The sequence below is a fragment of the Pseudonaja textilis genome, chromosome 4, assembly GCF_049901715.1.
Source record: "Pseudonaja textilis isolate UNSWEBS1 chromosome 4, rPseTex1.2, whole genome shotgun sequence".
Taxonomy (NCBI): domain Eukaryota; kingdom Metazoa; phylum Chordata; class Lepidosauria; order Squamata; family Elapidae; genus Pseudonaja; species Pseudonaja textilis.
This window is the reverse complement of record NC_141993.1, coordinates 57,225,544-57,246,319: the sequence shown is the minus strand read 5'-3', so window position 1 is coordinate 57,246,319 and position 20,776 is coordinate 57,225,544. Positions and strand designations below refer to the sequence as shown.

At 40.3% G+C, this 20,776-nt stretch overlaps 1 protein-coding gene and 1 long non-coding RNA gene across 6 annotated transcripts in view; one reads left to right on the top strand and one right to left on the bottom strand.

Moving 5' to 3' along the window:
• The window catches only part of LOC148125848 (uncharacterized), a 28,785-nt gene extending 23,644 nt beyond the window's left edge, over window positions 1–5,141 (bottom strand). The window contains exon 1 of one of the 2 annotated variants that reach the window (XR_015743559.1): window positions 5,004–5,141. This is a non-coding gene — a long non-coding RNA (uncharacterized LOC148125848). The remainder of the gene's footprint in view (window positions 1–5,003) is intronic. The other variant, XR_015743560.1, reaches the window with a different exon arrangement.
• A 135-nt stretch (window positions 5,142–5,276) lies between these two features.
• Window positions 5,277–20,776, top strand: part of SNED1 (sushi, nidogen and EGF like domains 1) — a 74,437-nt gene continuing 58,937 nt past the window's right edge. For all 4 annotated transcript variants that reach the window (XM_087933152.1, XM_087933151.1, XM_087933150.1 and 1 more), the window contains exon 1: window positions 5,277–5,747. In XM_087933152.1, coding sequence (XP_087789278.1) covers window positions 5,295–5,747 — 453 coding nt within the window. In that variant the 5' untranslated portion in view covers window positions 5,277–5,294. The remainder of the gene's footprint in view (window positions 5,748–20,776) is intronic.

The window sequence follows — 20,776 nt, the reverse complement described above, 5'->3', positions numbered from 1 at the left end:
CTGCTTGCCACTGATTCTCCCTTGTATTTGTTTTAACAATAGCAATAGCACCTAGACTGATATACGACCCCATACTGCTTTACAGCACTCTCTGAACAGTTTGCTAGAATTATTAACTTAGTATAACTATAAAGGTAGGTTCTATAAATGTAGACTGTAGAAACTGCAATAATCAGATGTACAACATCAGAATAAAACAGATGATATGATAGGGAACCGAAAATGGGAAAGTGCAGCTAATCAACGATGCTTCTAGATGCAGACTGTGGAAAGGACTGTAAATAACCTGTACCAAATATACAAATTACACTTAGATCCCAAAGGTGCTTTTCTAAAAGGTAACTGGACTTTCTTGGTTCTTTCCTTGAAAACTTTTCATTTTCACTTTTATCCAAGAAGCTTCTTCAGTTCTCAGAACTTCTGAGAACTAGTCCATCAGAATCATTCTTCCGAATCAAGCACTGATCCTTTGGAAATGGAAAAACAGACACTATGGGATAGAGGGCAGAAAGATGGATCTCTGAAGGGCAGGGTGGATAACAGTTTGACCCTACAAGAAAGCAAAGAGGGAAAAAATGTACAATGACTTTCCCTTGGAAGGGATTAAAGCTGACCAAACCAAATGTCTGGCGAAATACATGCTCTTCCAGAGCAAAAGCTTTAAAAAGTAGCAGAAGAAGCTACAGATATGTCCCTTTTTTGCAAAGAACAACTACAATGCTATCCATGGACTTTGAAGATGTGGGAAGGGAGTTTTGCCCTTGTCCGTGTTCCTTCCCCATTCACAGTACTGTAACTATTTGGAGGAAAAAATAAACTTCTCACAGAGGATGAAATTTAACAGACACAAATGGAAAGTTCATCACTTGGGAAACCGAAATTAAACAACAGCTTTAGGATGAGAAATACCTGACTTAAGGTTTGTGCTGGCACAGGGACAGTTGACTAATTGTTTTTTTTTTAAGTACAGAAGTGCACATGATCCTCAACCTACCCCCAGACCACCACGAAGGCAGCTTCGCTTTGTCTTGCTTCATCTTACCAATAGTTGTTCCAACTGTTGCTGACAAAGTGGGCTCTGTGGTCTATCTGCTATACTTCATTGTAGGCAAATGTTTCCAATTGGCTACCGCGCAACAGTTGCAGAATCTCCACTTCCTTTTGATTCCAGGTCACTGTCTTCCACAGCCATTTTGTCCCTGGCTATTTACTGCTTTCTATTTATTGCTCACAGTGCACCTTTGCTTTTTATTTTTATTTTTAAATGAGTGGACTTGTAAAACAGAGAAGCTGGGATTCTGGTTTGTTTCATTAATCTACTGTTGGGCATTTTAACATTTAAAAATACTAAAGCATTAAACACTGGTGGTGCAGTGGTTAGAATGCAATATTGCAGGCTAACTCTGCCCACAGCCTGGAGTTTTACCCTGACGAGGCTCGAATATGACTCAGCCTTCCGTTCTTCCAAGGTCGGTGAAATGAGGACCCAAATTGTTGGGAGCAATATGCTGACATTGTAAACGGTTCAGAGAGTGCTGTAAAGCAGTATGGGGCCACATATAAGTCCAAGTGCTATTGCTACTGTCAAAACAAATAGAAGGGAGAATCAACAGCAAGCAGGTTTAATTCAAAAGCTCCCTAAATGGCAACATATGCCTGCAAAGTCCTGATGCACACTGCTTTTGAAGCTCTAGGTCAAACTTGGCAACTTTAAGATTTGTGGACTTCAACTCCCAGATATGCTGGCTGCGGAATTCTGGGAGTTGAAGTCCACAAGTCTTAAAGTTGCCAAGTTTGGAGACCTCTGCTCTAGGTCACTGGCTCCTATCTATATGCATAAGTGCCTACCATCATTAAGACAACCAAAGGACCAGTGTACCACTTAACTTTGTAGAACATACACATTCCAGTGAAATGAATCTCCTTTCGTCTCTTCCTTCCTTTCTTCCTTCCTTGACAAGAGTTTTGCCTGTTCCCCCAATCGCAACAGTGCTGTGATACTATCCTGACACTTGATAAGGCATGGCCTAATAAAAATGTCAATTGCATTTTTGAACCTCTTGAAGCAATTGATTTTTTCCTGTCAGTGTAAAAGTGAAGTTACTTCTTATATCTACCACATTTGAAATTTGAAACTTTTTCTCTCATCTTTCCCCACGGCTTACAGCTTGATTTTTAATTTCTCAGGCTTCATGCTGGGAACCAATCGATTGTTCACATAGCCAACATTCCTATTTTGACAAACTGGAGATGAATATGAATCGCCAGTGTAATATGGTTGTTTTTTTTAAAAAAGGCAAACGTAATTTTCAGGCTGCATCAACATGGATTCTAGTAATAGTTCTGCACTGGTCAGCTCTTGCCTCAAATATTGTGATTACCTGTGGACTATACTGAACATTAAGAAAAAATCATACCAACTAAAGTAGACATGGAAATTGTAATGAGATGATTGCGGGGGAGGGGCGAGGTAGTCAATGTGGTGAAAGAAATTGGGCATGTGTAAGGGAGAATATGATAATACACTTCAAATATCTGAAAGGATATCAAACAGAAAAAAGGTCAAGTTTTTTTTATCATTATTTAAGACAAGGAATAATGATTTAAAGTACTGTAATAATGCTCATTCATATAGGGTATAGAATAACTGATTTAAGGCAGATTCCCATTAGAATTACTGAAAAAAATCCAAAAAAACACTTCCCTACAGGAAATGTACTTCAACAACAGAATCACTCACTATGACAGGTGATGGACACCTCTTTAATAGCTATGTTCAAGCAGAACTTCTGTCAAAAATGCTTTGATTAGATTCCCACACCAAGCAGAGTTGGACTCAAAACATAAATAACCCCTTCCAATCTGATGATTCTGAATGTAAACTTCAGGCTAGTGTGGTCCATGAACAGCAATCTGACATCCCTCTCAATATATACAATAATTATGATTTCAAGGGAATGCAAAGAGTATGGAACTGAACTTGGGTGGAACAACTGATCCCAAAAAGAAAAATTGAGGAAGTTATTTATTTCCCTAAATAATATAGATTAAGAAATACACACAGTCACACTTGTCATAAGCTTTCCATTGGGATATCTACCTAAGAAGTCAAAGGTTGAAGGTTAGGGTACAAAGTTGATCCTGAAAATGCCCCCACACACACACATAACAATGAACATGGCTATATTAAAAGACACAAAAATGGAGTGTGAAAAATAGGACAGCCACAAAACTTAGCTAAAACAGAAATATACTGTTGTCTGGTACTCTATCAGATTTGGTTAGTTGCAAAAGCCATTAGAAATTTCAACATGTACCACTTCCAACAAGCACACTGAATACCTCAGTGTATTTCTCTGTCCTTTTTATTCACACCCCACCATTTATAAAATCTTTAATAGCAATATTAATTCTCTATAGAAGAACTCAGCTGAGGATGCTTGGATGCTTGAAGTAGTACTTAATTTTAGAATCTGTGTTTGCATTAATTCTGCAGATTCTGAGCTCAGTTAACTGAACTAACTGCCTTATCTTTTTGTAACACCAGTCATAAACTTGTTAATCACATTGTAATCTAATGTTTAGTGCCATCTAGTGTAATGGTTATAATTTGAGTGCCCATTTAGTGTAATGGTTAAGATTCTGGCCTAAAAAAAACAGGATATTCTGAGATATAGTCTTGCCTTAGGTATGAAAGTCAGCTAGGTAACATTGGGCCAGTTACTCTTTCTCCACCCAGCGCACCTAACAGAGTGGTTCTTGTGGGGAAAATAGGAGGAAGAAGGAGTCTCAGGTATATTTACCACCTTATTTGAAAAAGTAATAAAAGTGGGATAAAAGAAATCTAAAAAATAAAATGTCTTTTACAGTTGCAGGACATGCTTGCCCGTTATTAATACAACCACATTTTATTCACTCCTATATGCTATTTTATAACAGCAAATTACAATAGGCTAACATATACTTGACATGTTTGCCAATTTAGACTAAAGTGGCTTAGATTTAAATTATTCTCAATTATTATGCACTCTTAACCATGATTAACATTATCATGATTAACAACTCAATTTTCATAGCATCCATGATACTCTGAACTATAAAAGCGATCACCCAAGCTGAGTTTGCACAACTGGCTAGACTAAAATTTGCGGCTTGGATTGTAGTGTAGTGGCTTTTGCATGTCCACCTATGCTACCAGTAAACTGCAGGTTAGTCTTAAAACATCTTGAAACACTAGAATCTGTAGCTGGGGCTAAGGCCAAGAAGACCCTGTCTTGGGCATCCATTTCAAAGCTTAGGTGATGCCCAACATTGCCACTCCTGCCAAATCATTCCAAAAATACAGACTTTTGTATCATCATCAGGTGACACCATCAGTCACTGTAGCCTAAGGGCACAGTATATCGTTGAGCCAGCCTTGGTTTGCAAGATCCAGAAAATAGCAATAAAGTGAAGAAAATAAGAGAGAATCATCTTTTGCTAGAAAGAAGAATGCTCTTTGATAATCGATTCTGGGAATAGAAGAAAATATTTTTCACATATACCTTTGCTTCAACTAGATCACTGTTGTCAATGAGGGTTGGGAGACACGGACTCTATGAGATTTTAACCACACTTCCATGAACATTGAATCTGGAAGCCTTTTCATGCAAGAAGCAGTGAGAAGTAGAGTGGGAGTATGACAGAAAAAAAGCTCTTGATCCTTTCCCCCCTACCAGTCTTAAGAAGTATTTTAGGCCATGTTGCCTGTTTTCTGAGCACAAGGAGCTCCTATGCCCAAGAGACAGTGCAGTCATGTTGTCTTTGAGCAGGCTGGGTTCATTTGCAATTATACATTACAAAGCAAATTACTTCCAAGTGCTTAGCTCGTTTATGGTTCGGTGTAGCGCAGAATCTTTGCTTTTGTATCCTCCTAGCGAGGCCTGCAAGCAGAAAACCAGTTTGGGGGTTGGGAGCAAGAAGTTCAAAAGGATGCCAAATGCTAACTAATCCTTGTGACTTACTAAAGAGCTGAGGGGGAATGCAAAGCGGCAGGCGGTCCCATCCTTCTTTAGGGACCTCACTAGGCACAGCAGCTTAAGACCGCGAGACGGTGTGCCTTGAACGAACTTGCCCGCATTCGGCCGCCGCTGCTCCGCGAGTCAAAGCCTCAACTGTCCCCCGACGGATCTTCATAGCGCTTTAAGAGAAGGCTGAGCCTTCCAACTCCGCCCCTAAGTTCCCGGGACGCCTCCGTCAGATCCCATCCCAATTGGCTGGCTAGGATATGAATATGTATGTCCCGACCTGTGTGAATGAGGCGCTGTGCCCTCCCTCGCCGCCGCACAGAGAGGCTTAGGGAGCGTGCGGGGCTTCGCTTGAGCAATCGCTCTTCTTCTGGTCGCTCGCCGAGCGGTGCCTTGGCGGCGGCTCTGCAACCGGCTTGGTCCTGCTGCCACAGAGCCCGGGGAGCTTCTTGCCTCTTCGCTGCCGCTGTCTTCCTCCTGCCAGGCACGGCCCCGACTCCACGCTCCTACTTGGCGGCGCCTGCCGAAGAGATGCGGGGCCTGTCCGGATGGATGCTGCTGCTGGTGCTCGGCAGCTGGTTCCGTCTGCGAGCAAAGGGCGCCGTGCCGCTGGCTGGCTTTTATCCCTTCGGGCCGGCGCAGGGAGACGCGGCCACCCCTCAGCAAGACGACGGCGGTTCTGGTCTCCAGCCCATCGCCGTCAAGTTCCCCTTCTTCGGCGCGACTCACACGGCGCTCTACGTGAGTAGTCGTCCCGTCGGGTGCTTCGGAAAGTGCGGGCACCGCCGCGCGGGACTTTTGCTCATCTCTGCGGTTCCTTAATGAGAAGTTAGTCCCAGAGGTGCTTTTTTTGTTTTGTTTTTTAAAGAGGCAACTGGACTTTTTCTTTGAAGACGTTTCGCCTCTCATCCAAGGAGCTTCTTCGGCTCTGAAAGTCCAGCTGCCTCTTGAAAAAGTACCTTCGGGACAAGCATGACCAGGATGACTGAGAATCTCCGTAGACGAGAAGTAGTATGCTTAGTGCGGAGCAATAATGCCTCGACTACGTGCACCAGCCCTAGCCCCTTTCTAAAACTTATTTTATCTCTGAATATTTGTTGCCACTGGGAAACTATTTTCCCATGATATGCCTACCAGTTAGGTTGTACTGCTATGTCAGATGCTTGCTTTTGTTGTTTTGCTTCCTGCTCCAGGATGCTCTGTCTTCAAAGCATTGGGTACCGATCCTAATGTCTTACCCAAACACAATGGATCTCACCCTTAACTGTAGTGCTTGGGACCCCAGCCTTTGAACCACCAAACCGGGTCCGAAGGAAGCTCAGGTCTTAATTGACTTCCTAAAGATTAGCGCTGGGGGCTGATAATAAAGTTTAAGCCTTGTGTTTAAACTTCCCCACGGTCCTCTTCTCCCCACATCCTTCAGAGAGGATGCTAGAAAGACAACGGGGTGTTATGAAAGATTACATACCGATCTTCACCGAGTTGCTGATTAATGATTATGGAAGATGTAGTATTTAACACGTTAGAAAAGAAAACAAGTTAGGAAAGCTGCTGAATTCACATGGAATCACTCATATTAACAGCCAGTGTTTTGATGGCTCAGCGTGGCTAGGTAGTGACACATAGTTGAGGTTGGGTGATCTTAAAAACTTGAGTGGGGCCAAGTCTGTTAGAATTTGGATGGGAGACCATTAGGGGAATTTCAGGGCCAAAAGTTGAACTGGAATTTTTATTTTATTTTTTTAAAAAATCCTGGGAAAAGACAGCGGCAAACCATTTCTGTAATGATACTAAGAAAATTACACAGATGTGTCCATGTGTCCAGTACTCAAATTTGATGAGAGAGAGGTTTTGCATTTACTGGATGATTAGGATAGAGAGATTGTTCCACTTACTATGACTGTCACTTAATATGACAACTTATATGCAAGGTGGTCAACTGTTATAATAAATTGTTAATAGTAAGAAAGTGAAAACTGAAAGAATATATAAGAAACCAGTAAGAAAAGCTATCAATGGTTTGCAGGAAGAGATGAGACAAAAAGGAGATCCTGGCTTCCAGACCCAGTTTTTTATTGAACAGTGCTTGCTAATCCTAGAGCAGGGGTCACCAACCTTTTGGACCTCAGAGACCACCAAACTCATAATTTTAAATCCTGCGGACCAGAGACCCTGGGAAAATCCCCAAAAAAGTCTTCAGGAAAATTCCCCACCCTATTTTCTTACCGATTGATTATTCTTTATTTGGGATCGCAGGATACCATCTCCAGCTCTGTTCTCAGGGGGAGAGAGAGAGAGAGAGAGACTTTTGGCTTCATGCAAGGAAAGCATCAGAAGCATCAGAAGTTTTTCTTTCTCTCCCCCAAACTCCACCAGAAATGAGTCTTTGCCAGCACAGCCTCTTGGAGCAGGATGCCTTGCAGGGTTCCAAAGACTCATTTCTAGCAGAGTTTGGGGGAGACAAAGATTTTGCTGCTTTCCTTGCATGCAGCCAAAAGCAAAAGATGAAAGAAGTAGAAAGAAGTAGCCCAATAGCCAGGTGAAGCATGTGGGGCCAGTTCTCCCCTCCATCCTTTCCCCCCTCCCATCACTACCTCGTGTTGTTCGCAATGCAAACGATGCAAGCTTTGTGTTCCCGCAGGCCATGTGGGCGGCACAGCCTTATGTTCCCGCATAGCCTGGATTAATTGCTTTTGGGGGGGGGGGACATTTCTCTACGGACCACCAAAATTTTGTCATGGACCACCAGTGGTCCCCAGCCCACTGGTTGGCAACCACTGTCCTAGAGGGCAATAGGTTTTGTTTTAATGTAACTTATTTAAGTATTCCAGTTTGAAAATCTACTCTTTGAATATTGTCATTTTGGGGGGGTCAAACTCGTGGCCCGCAGGCCAGATGCGTCAAGTGCTAGCCACGGCCACACCCAGTTTAGCAAATGGGGGAAAGTTACAATACGTCATGTGATGCCACCATGACAACCGGAGTTTGACACCCCTGTTCTAGATTTAAAAAGCACATGAAACTTCTTTGCGCCTGAAGGAGCTCACTGCTCCAGATCTAGTTTGACTACTAAAACAAATTCCTGGAATCTGCTTTTTCCTTTACTCTTATGGGTGTTTCCTATATCAGAGAATAAACCAAAACGGTTAAAATTTATGAGTTGTAAATAAGAAAAAAACCTCTGTTCCCTTTCAGTTATTTTGGAAAGCATCTGTAATCAGTTGGGTGTTTATAATTGGAGCTGGTAAGAGTTGTGCTCCAAAACATGTAGAGGACACCAGCTTGGCCAAGATAAGACACGATGATGCTATAAAATCACTAAAGAGTTGTTTAGCTTTGTTTTTTAAGAGAAAACAAAAGAGGCAACATATTTGTCTTCTTGGCATCATACATACTGTATTTGTCATGTTGTAACAACTTTTCAACTGTCCAGTAATTGTGGAAATTAAACTCGAATTCCTCCTCTTCTCATACCCCAAAGCAGATTTGTGGAATACATATACTACTGAGCACTTTGTAAATAATATGGTTGACAACTGAAGGTTGTGCAGTCAACAAAAATCAGTATTACTCATAGCTACCCAAATATTTGGCATAGCTTGGTGTTTAGGTTGATTTTCACAAATTCGTGTCCTTCAAATGTATTGGAATCTTGTTGGTTGAGATTTGTAGCTCCAATACAAATGGAAATTTACTGTATTTTAAACTTTGAGATTATTAGGAATAATTAGTTATTAGGAATAATGAACCCTTCAAACTAATTTTGTTTTCCAAATCATTTAGCACTAATCATCAGATAGAAAGGCTATAATAGTTTATGATCTAATCTTGCTTGCTGGTAGCAGCAACAATACTATGGTGTGTATAGTGCTTTTAGATACTCAAAAAATTTCACAAACAGCCCAGAAGGTGATGTTCATAATTTTTCCTGGGAAAGGCACACTTGGCCATGCTAGGAGCCATACCCCCCAAAAGCAATTCATAAATCCAGGAGTGAAATGGAATTTGATTCTATTCCTTTTAAGTATAAATAAATTGTAATACTATATAATCAGTAGAATTGCTTTTCAGTCAGATCAGTGGTGGTATTCTACCAGTTCGACCCGGTTCTGCCGAGCCAGTAGCAGCGATGAGCAGTGGAGACCAAACCCGTTCTCTCTGCCGCTCTGCTGTTTGGCCCACCTGCCCGCCTGGGATCCCATACTGACCTTTATCCTCTGAATTTGAAGCGCAGCTGCTTTCCACACAGAATAGTGCTGCACGACAGCTGCTGAAGCAACAGGGATTGTGCAGGCTTGCAGGAGGTGAGTTAGAACGCATCTACACCTACGCAAATGCCTCTGCGCCTGTGCAAAGTACATGTTTGGCACACACGCGCGCAAATTGTGTGCACACGTGCAAAGCACATCCACCAAGCCACATCCACCGAACCGGAGGTGAAAATATTTGAATCCCATCACTGAGTCAGATATTAATATTTTTTGCCTTTTTAAAAAAGAAAGCATTTCAATACACCCTTTGGGATCTGGAGGAGCTGTTTTTAAGGCTGTATGTTACCTGGTGCACAATCTATTCATAATATCATACAGCATACAGGGTGGCAGTATTATTATTCCCATAATACAGATTTGGAGCAATAAGCAGCAGTAGTGGGGGAGGAAGAAACGCAGTGGTGGTATTCAGCTGGTTCGCACTGGATTGGGCGAACCAGTAGCAAGAATTTGGCGTAGGTCGCCGAACCAGTAGTAAGTTCTGGCTGGCCACGCCCCCAATCCAGTCACCCTCCCGCCCGATGCTTGCTTACCTGCCCGCCTGACATTCGCCTAAGGTATTTCTTTTTTTCCCCTTCCTGACAATCAGCTGTAGATAAGATCAGCTGTGCCGGGATTCCCCTTGCTGAGGCCCAGGAAGGCAAAAAATGGGGGGAGAAGCTCAGCCCCCCTCCATTTTTTGCCTTCCAGAGCCCCAGAGGAGCCTTAGGGGAGCAAAAATGCCCCCCCCCAAGGGTCTTCTGAGGCTAGGAAGCTCCCAAAACGGAGCTTGGAGGAGTGCTGCCTGCCCCTCCTGTGCTCTGTTCCTTTTCTTCCAGAGCCCCAGAGGAGCCTTAGGGGAGCAAAAACGCACCCCCCCCCGAGGCTCTTCTGTAGCTAAGAAGTTCCCAAAAACAGGTGGAGGGGGCTGCAAAAAAAAGCCATGCCCACCCAGTCACATGGCCACGCCCACCAAGCCACACCCACAGAACCGGTAATAAAAGTTTTTGAATCCCACCACTGAAGAAATGGTGGTTGGTAAGATTATCAACAGGATAAGAATGGGGACTCCTAACTTTTTAATCTATCTCCTAACTGTCATCTTTCTCCAGGAAAATGGGTATTCAGCTCCAGTGCTTTAGATAACTGAACCTAAAGAAGTTCATAGAAAGAATGTTTTGTGATTCCTGTACAGTAGTCTCCTTTTCCCTTCATTATTCCTCATGTTACATTGTTGAAAGACAGACCACATAATCAGAGGCTTTTTGAAGTTTATGGAAGGACAGAGAGAAAAGAAAATGATTCTTCCCTAAGTATCCTTAATGTATCTTATCCTAGGATCAATATCTCCAGCAGCCAGGCTTCAAATTTAAATCGAAGGCTTGGCCTCTACAATCTCCCTTAAAAACTCTTGAAGGAGGGGGGATCCCCATTCCCATTCCATAACAACTCCAACCTCCAATGTTACAAATGAATAGCTTTATCTGCCTGCTAAGATTTTTGTCTCTGCCTTTTTTTGTTGTAAAGTCACTTATATTATTCCAAAACCATCTGGATTTACTTGGGGACAGTCAAACAGTTTAATTTAATTTAAGGCATCAAAGCTGTAACAGGATGTTGAGAATCGGAGTGTCTTTGCTGTATTAGGCAATTGCACTCTGCAGCCAAGGAGGCATAATGAACTAAATATTTTAGGTTCAAGGAAAATCATCATAGTCTTTCCAAATTCTTCTGCTACCCAGATTCACGGGCTGATGCAACTTGAGATTCTGTAAATTTGGAGATGATTTGCACTCCAGTATGATACTTTAGAACCGTCACTTGCTTTGTTTTTCCTCATTGAAAACGATTCCAATAGTGTTTATAATGCTTCCTTTTTTAGGAACTTCTATCCTCTTTGAGCTCCTTTTCCCACCAGTTTCCTCTGCCATGGAATGCTACTTATCATTGCTCTGGGAATATTAGAATTTAGTTCCTTGAACTGGTATTTTCTACTGAACTTAATATTCTTTAACTTTAAGAACTCTACATTGCATGATCACATCTACCAATGTGTCTGCTATTTCCATCTCCTAAAAGTTAGTTAATCTTATTGTCTTCCTCCGTTGTCTCACTGTTTTCTTTTACCTGCTATGATAGGAAATAGGAAATTATTTTGTGGTGCTGATCCACCAAACCTCAATTTCCTGGAATGTTAACATTACCTCTGCTGAATCTGTTACTACAGCAATACACAAGTAGACTCAAAAGAGGTCTCTTGCTTTGTCAGGAAATAGGTCAGTGAAAGATATTCCTTTAGCTAAGTCAACCCAAAACCTTGACTCTCTGGATACATTGTGATGTTTTAAATTTGAGAATCTGCCCACAGATACTGCTTTTGTCTTGCTTTTGTGATATATGCCATAATCTTACATGACAACAAACAGATTTCTTGTATTTGCATTATTCATACCACAGGAAGTATTCCAGTTAGTGACATCTTACAGGGTACATGAAATTTGTATGCATTTGAAAGTCCACAAAAAAAAATTCTACAACACAGAGGTGATAAGTGTATTCGAAATATATTTTTATAGTTTTATAGCAATTGCAGCATCATAAAATGCACTGAAATATAATTGTTTAGCTATCCCCAGGCCCATGAGGATTATCAGCTTGTTGACATTTTCTTTAGAAATATGCTTGTTTATAAGGATAATTTTTGAAGAAATTCCTTCTTGAAAGATGAGTTCAGCTGAAAAGTTTCTCAGTTAACCCTCCTCTTATCTTCATTAAAACATGAGAACACATTGAGTATTTGTGTTAACAAGGTTGGTTCAGAAATAGATTATACTCATATAATCTGAACGTTTGGTCTTATGCTAAATTTTTGAAATACAACATGAGACCATGAACAAACAAAGGCATTTCTAGTCCTCGCCCTGTTCAAAACCCAAGATGAGTAACAGTGAAATGCTGACATACACTGACAGGTGACTATTAGTCAAGTCAGCAAGAAAGACATAGGAGTGTTAGAATATTTTCATCACTATTTTTCATTCTGTAATGAGAGAGAGATTGCGGTTTCCTATGTGCAATGCTATTTTGCCTGATGCATTTTGTTTTCAGCTTCTCTGAACCCTGTTGTGATGCATTTGGGGGTAGCATTGCAAGTAGATATATGGAAATAAACCGGCACATAAATGGGGTGGTTGTTCTAGGACCCTTTTACTATTTTGGATTTGTCAACACCAAATGGCTTGACTTCTCTCAATTTTGCAAACAGTTTCAGAGCTTTATGTGTAACATTCCACCTCTATGTGGACATTCCCAGAGATGATAGCCAGCAGTGTCCTGAAGCTGCCAAAAAAACCAGTGCAGCCCTAGGCCGCATCAATAGAGGAATAGTATGATGATCACATGAAGTGTTAATACTACTTTATACTGGTAAGACCACACTTGGAGTATTGTACCCAGTTTTAGTCATCATGATTCAAAAAATACATTGAGACTCTAGAAAAAGTGCAGAGAATTGCAACAAAGATGATTAGGGGACTGGAGGCTAAACCATACAATCAATGATTACAGGAACTAGAAATATTTGCTCCTACGAAGAAAAGGACTATAGGTCATATAATAGCAGTTTTCCAATATTTGAGGGACTTTCATAGAGAGGAGGAGGTCAACCTATTCTCCAAAAATCTTAAAGCAAGAGAAGAAGTAACGATGGAGGTTTAACAAAGAGAGATGCAAGCTAGAACTAAGGAGAAATTGTGGGTGATTCAACACTAGAGGGTTTTTTAAAAGGTTAGACAGCCATTGGTCCAGAATGGGATAGCATCTCCTGCTTGAACAGGAATGGACCTAGAAGACCTCAAAGGTCATGTCCAACTCTGTTATTTATTAGTTTGCCTCATGAATCCTGATAATGCAGTATATTTGCATTTTTTAAAAAACATAGAAGGACAAAAAGCTTACAAGAAGGAAGGAGGAGAAGTCATAAAGCATCTCAGCATTTTAAGGTGGTATAATTATTTGGTAGGATGAACAATAGATAAGAGCATTTGATTTTTAAATACTTTCCTACATTGAAAACTCAGCTGCAGTTGGGAAGCTCAATGTTTTATTGGTTTAAAATATAGCATCAAAACATCATCTTCTATTTACATAATCTGAAATGGAACTACATTTTATAATCTGTTTTCCACTAAATTATTATTACTCCTGCATTATTTCCAAAATTTAGAGATGAGTGAACAACCTCAAGGAAAGGAGACCAGAACTCCCCTACCCCCAGTCCATGGACCAGCACCAGTCCATGGCATGCCAGAAACTGGGCTTTGCAAACAAGCGAAGTCCCATCTGTGAGATGCAGGCAGCAGGAAACACCATGCGCCCCCCCCCCCCATGGTCCGCAGAAAAACCTCTCTCCGTGGAACTGGCCCCTGGTGCCCAAAAGGTTGTGGGGGGCATTGCTTTAGATCAGGGGTGTCAAACTTATGTTGTCACGGCAGCGTAACATGAGGTATCAGGACTTTTTTCCCCTTTGCTAAATCAGGCATGGGTGTGGCCAGCATGTGATGCATCTGGCCTGTGGGCCGCGAGTTTGACAACCTTGCTTTAGATAACCAAATCACTAGCCAATTTGGGGGGCAAGGGGGCAGGGGTAGCAAAAAGGCAAAAAAAATTGCATGAAGTAGTTTGATTCTAAAATGATAGCTGGCACATTGACTATTAGCAAGGAAGAAGTCATTAGTTTTAATCATGGAGGTCACGCAAATGCATTTACCGTTTTCGAAAAGTTTTAGAACTTTTGGATTAATGCAATGTGTAAACCCTTTCATTTCTGCTTTGCATGCAGCTTGGGGAAAAACTGCCCCACTCAAACTGGTTAAAAGTTTTTTGTAAAATAATAAAACAAGACTCTTGGATGAAGCTTTGTCATTTAGCAGATCCTACATGGGGAAGCTGGTACATAGGGCTGTGCTTGAAGACAACCCGGAAACTTCAACTGGTCCAGAATGTAGCAGCATACACAATAATGGGGCTTCCTAATTTTGCCCATGTTGCATTTTCATTGCAGAAGTTTACTAGCTTCCAGTTCAAGCTCCTGCTCATCACTTTTAAAAGTGGCAGAGGTCAGGACCACCTTTTCCTGTCTACCATCCTAGCAGGTCAGATAGGATGGGCACATGCCTAGTTCCTTCCCCTAAATATTGAGTTTTGAGAGGATCTAGGAATTGTGCCGTTTCATGGCAGCCCCTCCCCTTTGGAACACACTTTGCCCTCTAAAGTTTGGCAGATCTCTACCTGCCGTACCTTCCTAAAGGTTTGAACCTGGCTTTTTCCCTAAGCGCTGGATAAGATTGGATGACTGCATATTAGAAGTTTGATTTGGCGTCAGGTTGTGTAGTTTTTAATGTTTTAATGTGTTTAGTTTTATATCTTAATATGGTATTATATGTTTTAACTTTTGATTGGGGGCTGCTCAGAATTGCTTATGGGCACCTATACTGTATAAATGTTTTAAATTAATGAAATAAATTAGTAAAGGGTTTTTACACCAAACCAAGTGCTCTTTGAAGTGTTGTGACTACAATTTCCAAAACTGAATCCTTAGAATGTGGACTAAAATGAATCTGGATAACGTGTAAAAAATGGAATCAGATGACATTATTTGCAATGTCTCCATTGACATGTGTATTTTTAACTTGTTGCAACAATACAAGAAGGGATTAAGGTTGAAAATTCTGTCTATAGATAGAACATTGGCTAGTTAAGCAAGGTTAACTTATTAGTTGAAAATAGCCATTATGTGTGTATGTCAATCAGTAAACTTCATGATGGATATTTATTGGGAGAAAAACAGAGCTAAAAATTGGGAAAGGTATGCAAGAATCATCAACTGATAAAAAAAACAAAGGAAACAACATCTCAACTCTGGGAAAGGAGGAAGTATGAGAAAGAGACTCAAAACAAATGGTATAACAAAGGCAGAAGGAAATGGCAGGTTTTCAAGATACTGTTACTGTATAATGATATATAAACTACAAGAGTAAAGAGGTGTGGTGGCTCAGTGACTCATTGATGCTGGAAATGGTTTTTTGGTCCAGTGGTTCAAGTCTTTGCACTGTATGTCAAGGTGAACTCCCTTCACTCAACCTCAGTTTGTCTCCGCCTAACAGTTTAAAAGCATATTCTATGCAAATAGATAAATAGGTACCACTTCAGTGGGGAGATGAGTTGGTGCTTCATGCAGGAAGTCAGATTCCTGCTCTCTGAACCTTCCTGGTTGTGGTGCCTTGGATGCTGCTGCAGGAAGAGCTGCTTGTCTTTTTTCTGGTGCAAAGCCAGCTTGCCCTCTTGTGGCACACCGTGGGAACAGAACTGGTATCTTGGCAGCCAAACTACTACTATGCAATTGCATTGTAGTCTCCTGGCTAATGTAACAATACCATACACTAATACTAATATATTATCTACAACAGTAAAGTGGAGTCTCCTTGCTGTATCTGTTTCCTAATTTGGCCTCCCTCAAACAGCTGATTTTGGCTAGTTCAAAAAAGGAATGCTGGGGTATTTAGCAAAAGCTAAGACCTTAGTTTTTGTATAATGAATATTAAATACTTCCATGTGGTATGTGTGGCTAAGATATGCAAGGCGTTTCTTAGGCTGGTTGGCAATATGTATGTGTCTATTTGTGCATGTGTGTTTATGTGTATATGTATGTATATATGTGTGTGTACATACACACACATACACATATTGTGTTTCCCCCAAAAAACAACCTACCCCCAAAACAAGCTTTAGCCCAATTTTCATGCCTGCATCTAATATAAGCCCTATCCCAAAAATAAGCCCTGGTGAAGCCCCGCCATCTGGTTGTATGAAGTGTGATGAGGCACAGGCATAAAAATCAAGCTAGGGTGGGGGTGGAGCTGCTTATTGTAGAATTGCCACAGCCAGGCCTTCCACACCCGGACACCTGTCGTGGCAAGGCCCAAATTCTGCAGCTGCTTGTGGTCACTCGAGCTGGACACCGGTGTCACCAGTAACACATCCCACAAAAATAAGTCCTGGTGTTTATTTTGGGGCCAAAAAGAAAATAAGACTGGGTCCTATTTTCGGGGAAACACGATATGTGTGTGTCTGTCTCACTATATTTAATTTGAATATATAATTAACACACAATTCAATATAATTAAATAACATTTCCTTCACTCCAGAATATGGTATTCGGTTTGGAAAAATTTTCCCAGCTGAAAGGAAGTTGAAGAAGAGCAAGATGACCTAGAGAAAGACCACAGGAATGGTTCTACTTCTCTTTATAGACAGTGATTCAGTGGATTAGTTGAGTGGCAGGTAGAAGGTTGGGTTAATTTGACTGCCTTTTACATGATAAGAAAATGTCACAAAAAAAGGTAAAGATGTTTTAAGAATGTCAAAAGATACAGCAATTTTACAAAAACAACAACAACCAGGTAATACGTTATAAAACTGTGAATATCTTAGCTTTAGAATCTCTTTTCCTGGAGATAATTTTTTGGGGGGTAGGGAAAAAAAAAAAAAAAAAAAAAAAAAAAAAAAAAAAAAAAAAAAAAAAAAAAAAAAAAAAAAAAAATGACCTGCATTATATATGATATGATATGATATGATGTGATATAATATAATATATAAAGATATGAAAATATATTTGATTAAAAGAGTTGAATTCCAAAAACATCTAGAGAACATCAGGTTCAGAAAAGTGGCCTCAATATGAAACCTTTGTAGCTTCCAAAAATATTGTGTAATACTTTTATAATCTGAGAACCTGCCACCATGTGTATGTGTGTGTGTAGAACCAATGCTGACTTGTATATTCTTTTTCTCTTTCACTGCTTCTTTTGTCAGCAATTTCTTTTTCCAAGAAAAAGATTAAAGAATAAGATTGCACATCCTTCTTGCATCACTCAATTCAACCCTGCCCCATTTAGACTACACTGGCTCAGCTCTAAATTTACATAGAATAGTTGTCAAATGTTTCTATTCTTTGTAACAGAGCCATATTTTAATGGCTTGCCTTCGGCTATGCTTTAAAAGGCACCATCAAGTGCAAAGGCACAGATGAATCAGGCTAAGAAATCTTGTGATGGATACATTTTTGGGATGTCATAATAAAGGCTTTTTCCTCCTTGTGGAACATGAAAGGGTCACTCTGAAAGGCTGAGAACCTTTTCTTCCTACTCTATGGCAGGCCATATAACTAGTCCCAACTTCCCATCACAGCTGGCCTCCTTTTTCACAGGAGGCAATGAACCACCTTCAGGTCTCCTTCAAGAAGAAAATGATGCTTGCAATATGTGGGAGGAATTAATATAAAATTTAATTCCTAATATTTCCCCAAAACCAAACTCCTTTTGCTCCATATTGCAGGCAGAAATTGTAAGTGTTCTGTTTTTATGTATTAAATTTGAGCACTCTTGAAAGTAGAAAATCAGAACATTCGCTGAATAAATAAATGTTTGTTCAGGCACTTTATCTTAGTAGTAGTTTATCTGCTTTGTATAAAAATGCATAAAACATAGCAATACCAAAGCTCCTTAAAGTATTATAATAATCACTTAACAATAAAGTAAAAGATGATGCCACACCATTATTCTCCAAATGCTCCCTGGAAAAGCTCTGTTCTAAACAATTTCTGCTGTGCCATCAGAATTATGCCAGCTTAATTTCAGAAGAGAAGCTATTCCATAAAATAAGGACCATCACCAAAACATTGTTCAGTGTCCCAACCTCCCTCCCACTTTAAAGTGGGTAACTACTGCTAGGAAAAATGTTAGATTCTGATTTAAGAAATCTGTCCTGGAGAACCTGGGACTCAAACCATATAGAAGTTTACAGTATAGGTTAAAAGCAGCACTATGGATTGCACCACAATCTACTGGAACCACAATATAGGCGTCATAGCACAGAAGCTACAAGCTTACAACAGGTCTCAATCACCAATAGATGAGTTGTTGTATTTTGCACCAACTACAAACTCTGAATGGAATTAAAAGATATATAAAAGATATATATATATGCAATATATAATCCATTGCAATAGTCTAGCCATGTTGTGATAAGGGTATGAGTTACTGTAATTAGGTCCTCCTGCTCCAGAAAGAGGGACAAGCTGGTACATAAATGGAAAATGGCCTTAATCCCTCTGGACAGTGCTTTTCCCACAAGCTGTGAGTCCAAGAGGCTCCAAAATCACGGACCTGCAGGAAGTATCTGACCTGGGTTAACCCTGGAACTGATAGCCTTTCTGAATGAACATTACTTATGCCTCTATTTATCAAAACCGCCATAGTATCTTTGGTCCAGTCTAAGGTTGACATATAACTGAGTTATTACAAGCATATTGATGACATTCATCTGAAACTGACTGATACCTCTCCTAGCAGTTTCAAGTAGTTTTTGAAAGGTAGAGGGAGGCAAACAACCTATAGGCATCCTTGTTGGTCAGACATCTATAGCCTCAGTGTACAATCCATAGGTCTCTCTCCCTGGCCACTTGAAAAGGATTTGTGGGCTGCAGTCAAGGCCTTGGGGATGGGGGGTGCGTTGGGTAAGGCCAGACATTAGTCAGTTCTGGTCCTCTGTTCTAATTTTTTTTAGATATTTAGCAATTGAAAAGTAAACTGTAATGAAAGGAAGAATAGCAGTGTCCATAGTCACAGGAATGCTACCCTGTTTATATCATTTTTTTTAAGTTAAAATATGCACTGATGGTACTAGTACATGCAATAGTTTTTTATGGTTTTTTATAATTTTATTTGTTTGCAAGCAGAGAATTAGCTCTTTAAGAGTTCCACATACTGTATCTGGGAGATTATTGATTCCTTTGCCAGTGCAAGGATAATTTAAAATCTGACTACATTTCCAGCTCAGGGCAAATTCTTAGCACATTATGCATATATTAACTTGAAAAATTGTACAGGATGAAAAGGAGGCACATCATCTAAATGGAAGAAAAACATTTTTCTGTCCAGCCTCTTGCATCTGAGAACTTAATCAGAATATCAGATTAACAAATGATGCTGAAGAGACTTGAAACAAGAGGTATTGTGTAAACCTATATCTCCTGCTGCAGAAACAGAGTGAGAATATTCTGCTCCCATTGTCATTAGGATTAAGAGCAGAAAGTCTTAAGCCTTAGCTTCCATTTGTGAATGATTTCAGACATGACCCCTCTGGTCTGCGTTACATATGTTCTCCTTAGCAATGTTTTATTTGGCAGCAATCACATGGGGATGACTCCAGGGAAGTAAGACGCACTAAAATGAAATAGTTTGATGCATGTCTCCTTTGGGAAGTGAGGGGTGTAACTTTAAAGGAGGATTTTTTTTTACCTCATTAACATACTGAACTCTGGCTTCCACTGACAGCTGTAGTGGGAGTAGCTAAATAGAAGATTGGCCAAGGCTTCTTTTCCACACAAGCATCAAAAGCAGATGTCTGTGGAATCTTGCCTGGATTTTCATGATGGGCAGTGTTGATGCCCTTATGGTTGTGCTATACAAGGCAGAATTGGAGATAGAAAGGAGAAATCAGAGGAGCTAATGACTGATATGAAGTGTCTCTCTCCATTCTCAAACTTTGCTATTTGCATACAACAATGATTATTATGCAGTGGTATTAAGATAAAAATTGTTCCTGGCATGACTTACAACTTCTGTGGAATGTGCTATTGAGATAAAGCATGTCATCCAGTGGTGAGATTCAAATTCTTTTACTACCGGCTTGGTGGGCGGGGCTTGGTGGGCGGGGCAGGAAGGTGGTGTTTGCCGGTTTTCCAAACTACTCAAAATTTCCGCTACCAGTTCTCCAGAACTGGTCAGAACCTGCTGAATACCACCTCTGATGCCATCCTATAAGTTCGGCTTTCCCAGGCCTTCAGATTGGCAGAATGAAGAAGGAGGATTCAGAACAGACTCCACATGTAGCAGAGGATTAAGGTTTTAATCTTACTCCAAAGCCTCCAGTTTCATTCCGTTTTAAAAGGTTTAAATGACCTATCCTCTATGGAAGAGTGTACTTGTAAAGATGTAAAAGGAGATAAGAGATTGTTATAATAATTATATACAGGAATCTTTCTTCCTGGAATAAATAAATCTATTCTGGGTTCGCTGTTCTGGAATACTAGAAAACAAGTCTTGACTTTCTGTATATTTTTAGATATTTTTCAAGTGCTGTTATATCCATACAAAAGGATAAACATTTCCAGTTCTTTCAGTCGGTCTTCAAAGATTTTGTTTATAATTTCCTGGTCATTCACATTGCCCTTTTTTCAACCTATTCCTATTTATCTAAATTAATTTTAAAGTATGCTTCCAGAATTGGACTCAATATTGAAAGAGAGGAAGGGATGATCAGCAGGTAATATTACAATTACTTCTCATTATTTTGAAACTCTTGAATAAGCGAAAAAGTGAATTTAGGGGGTTTTTTTGTAGTAACATCCTACTCTCATATTCGGCCTGTAACCAATTAGTATTTCAAGACTATTTTATC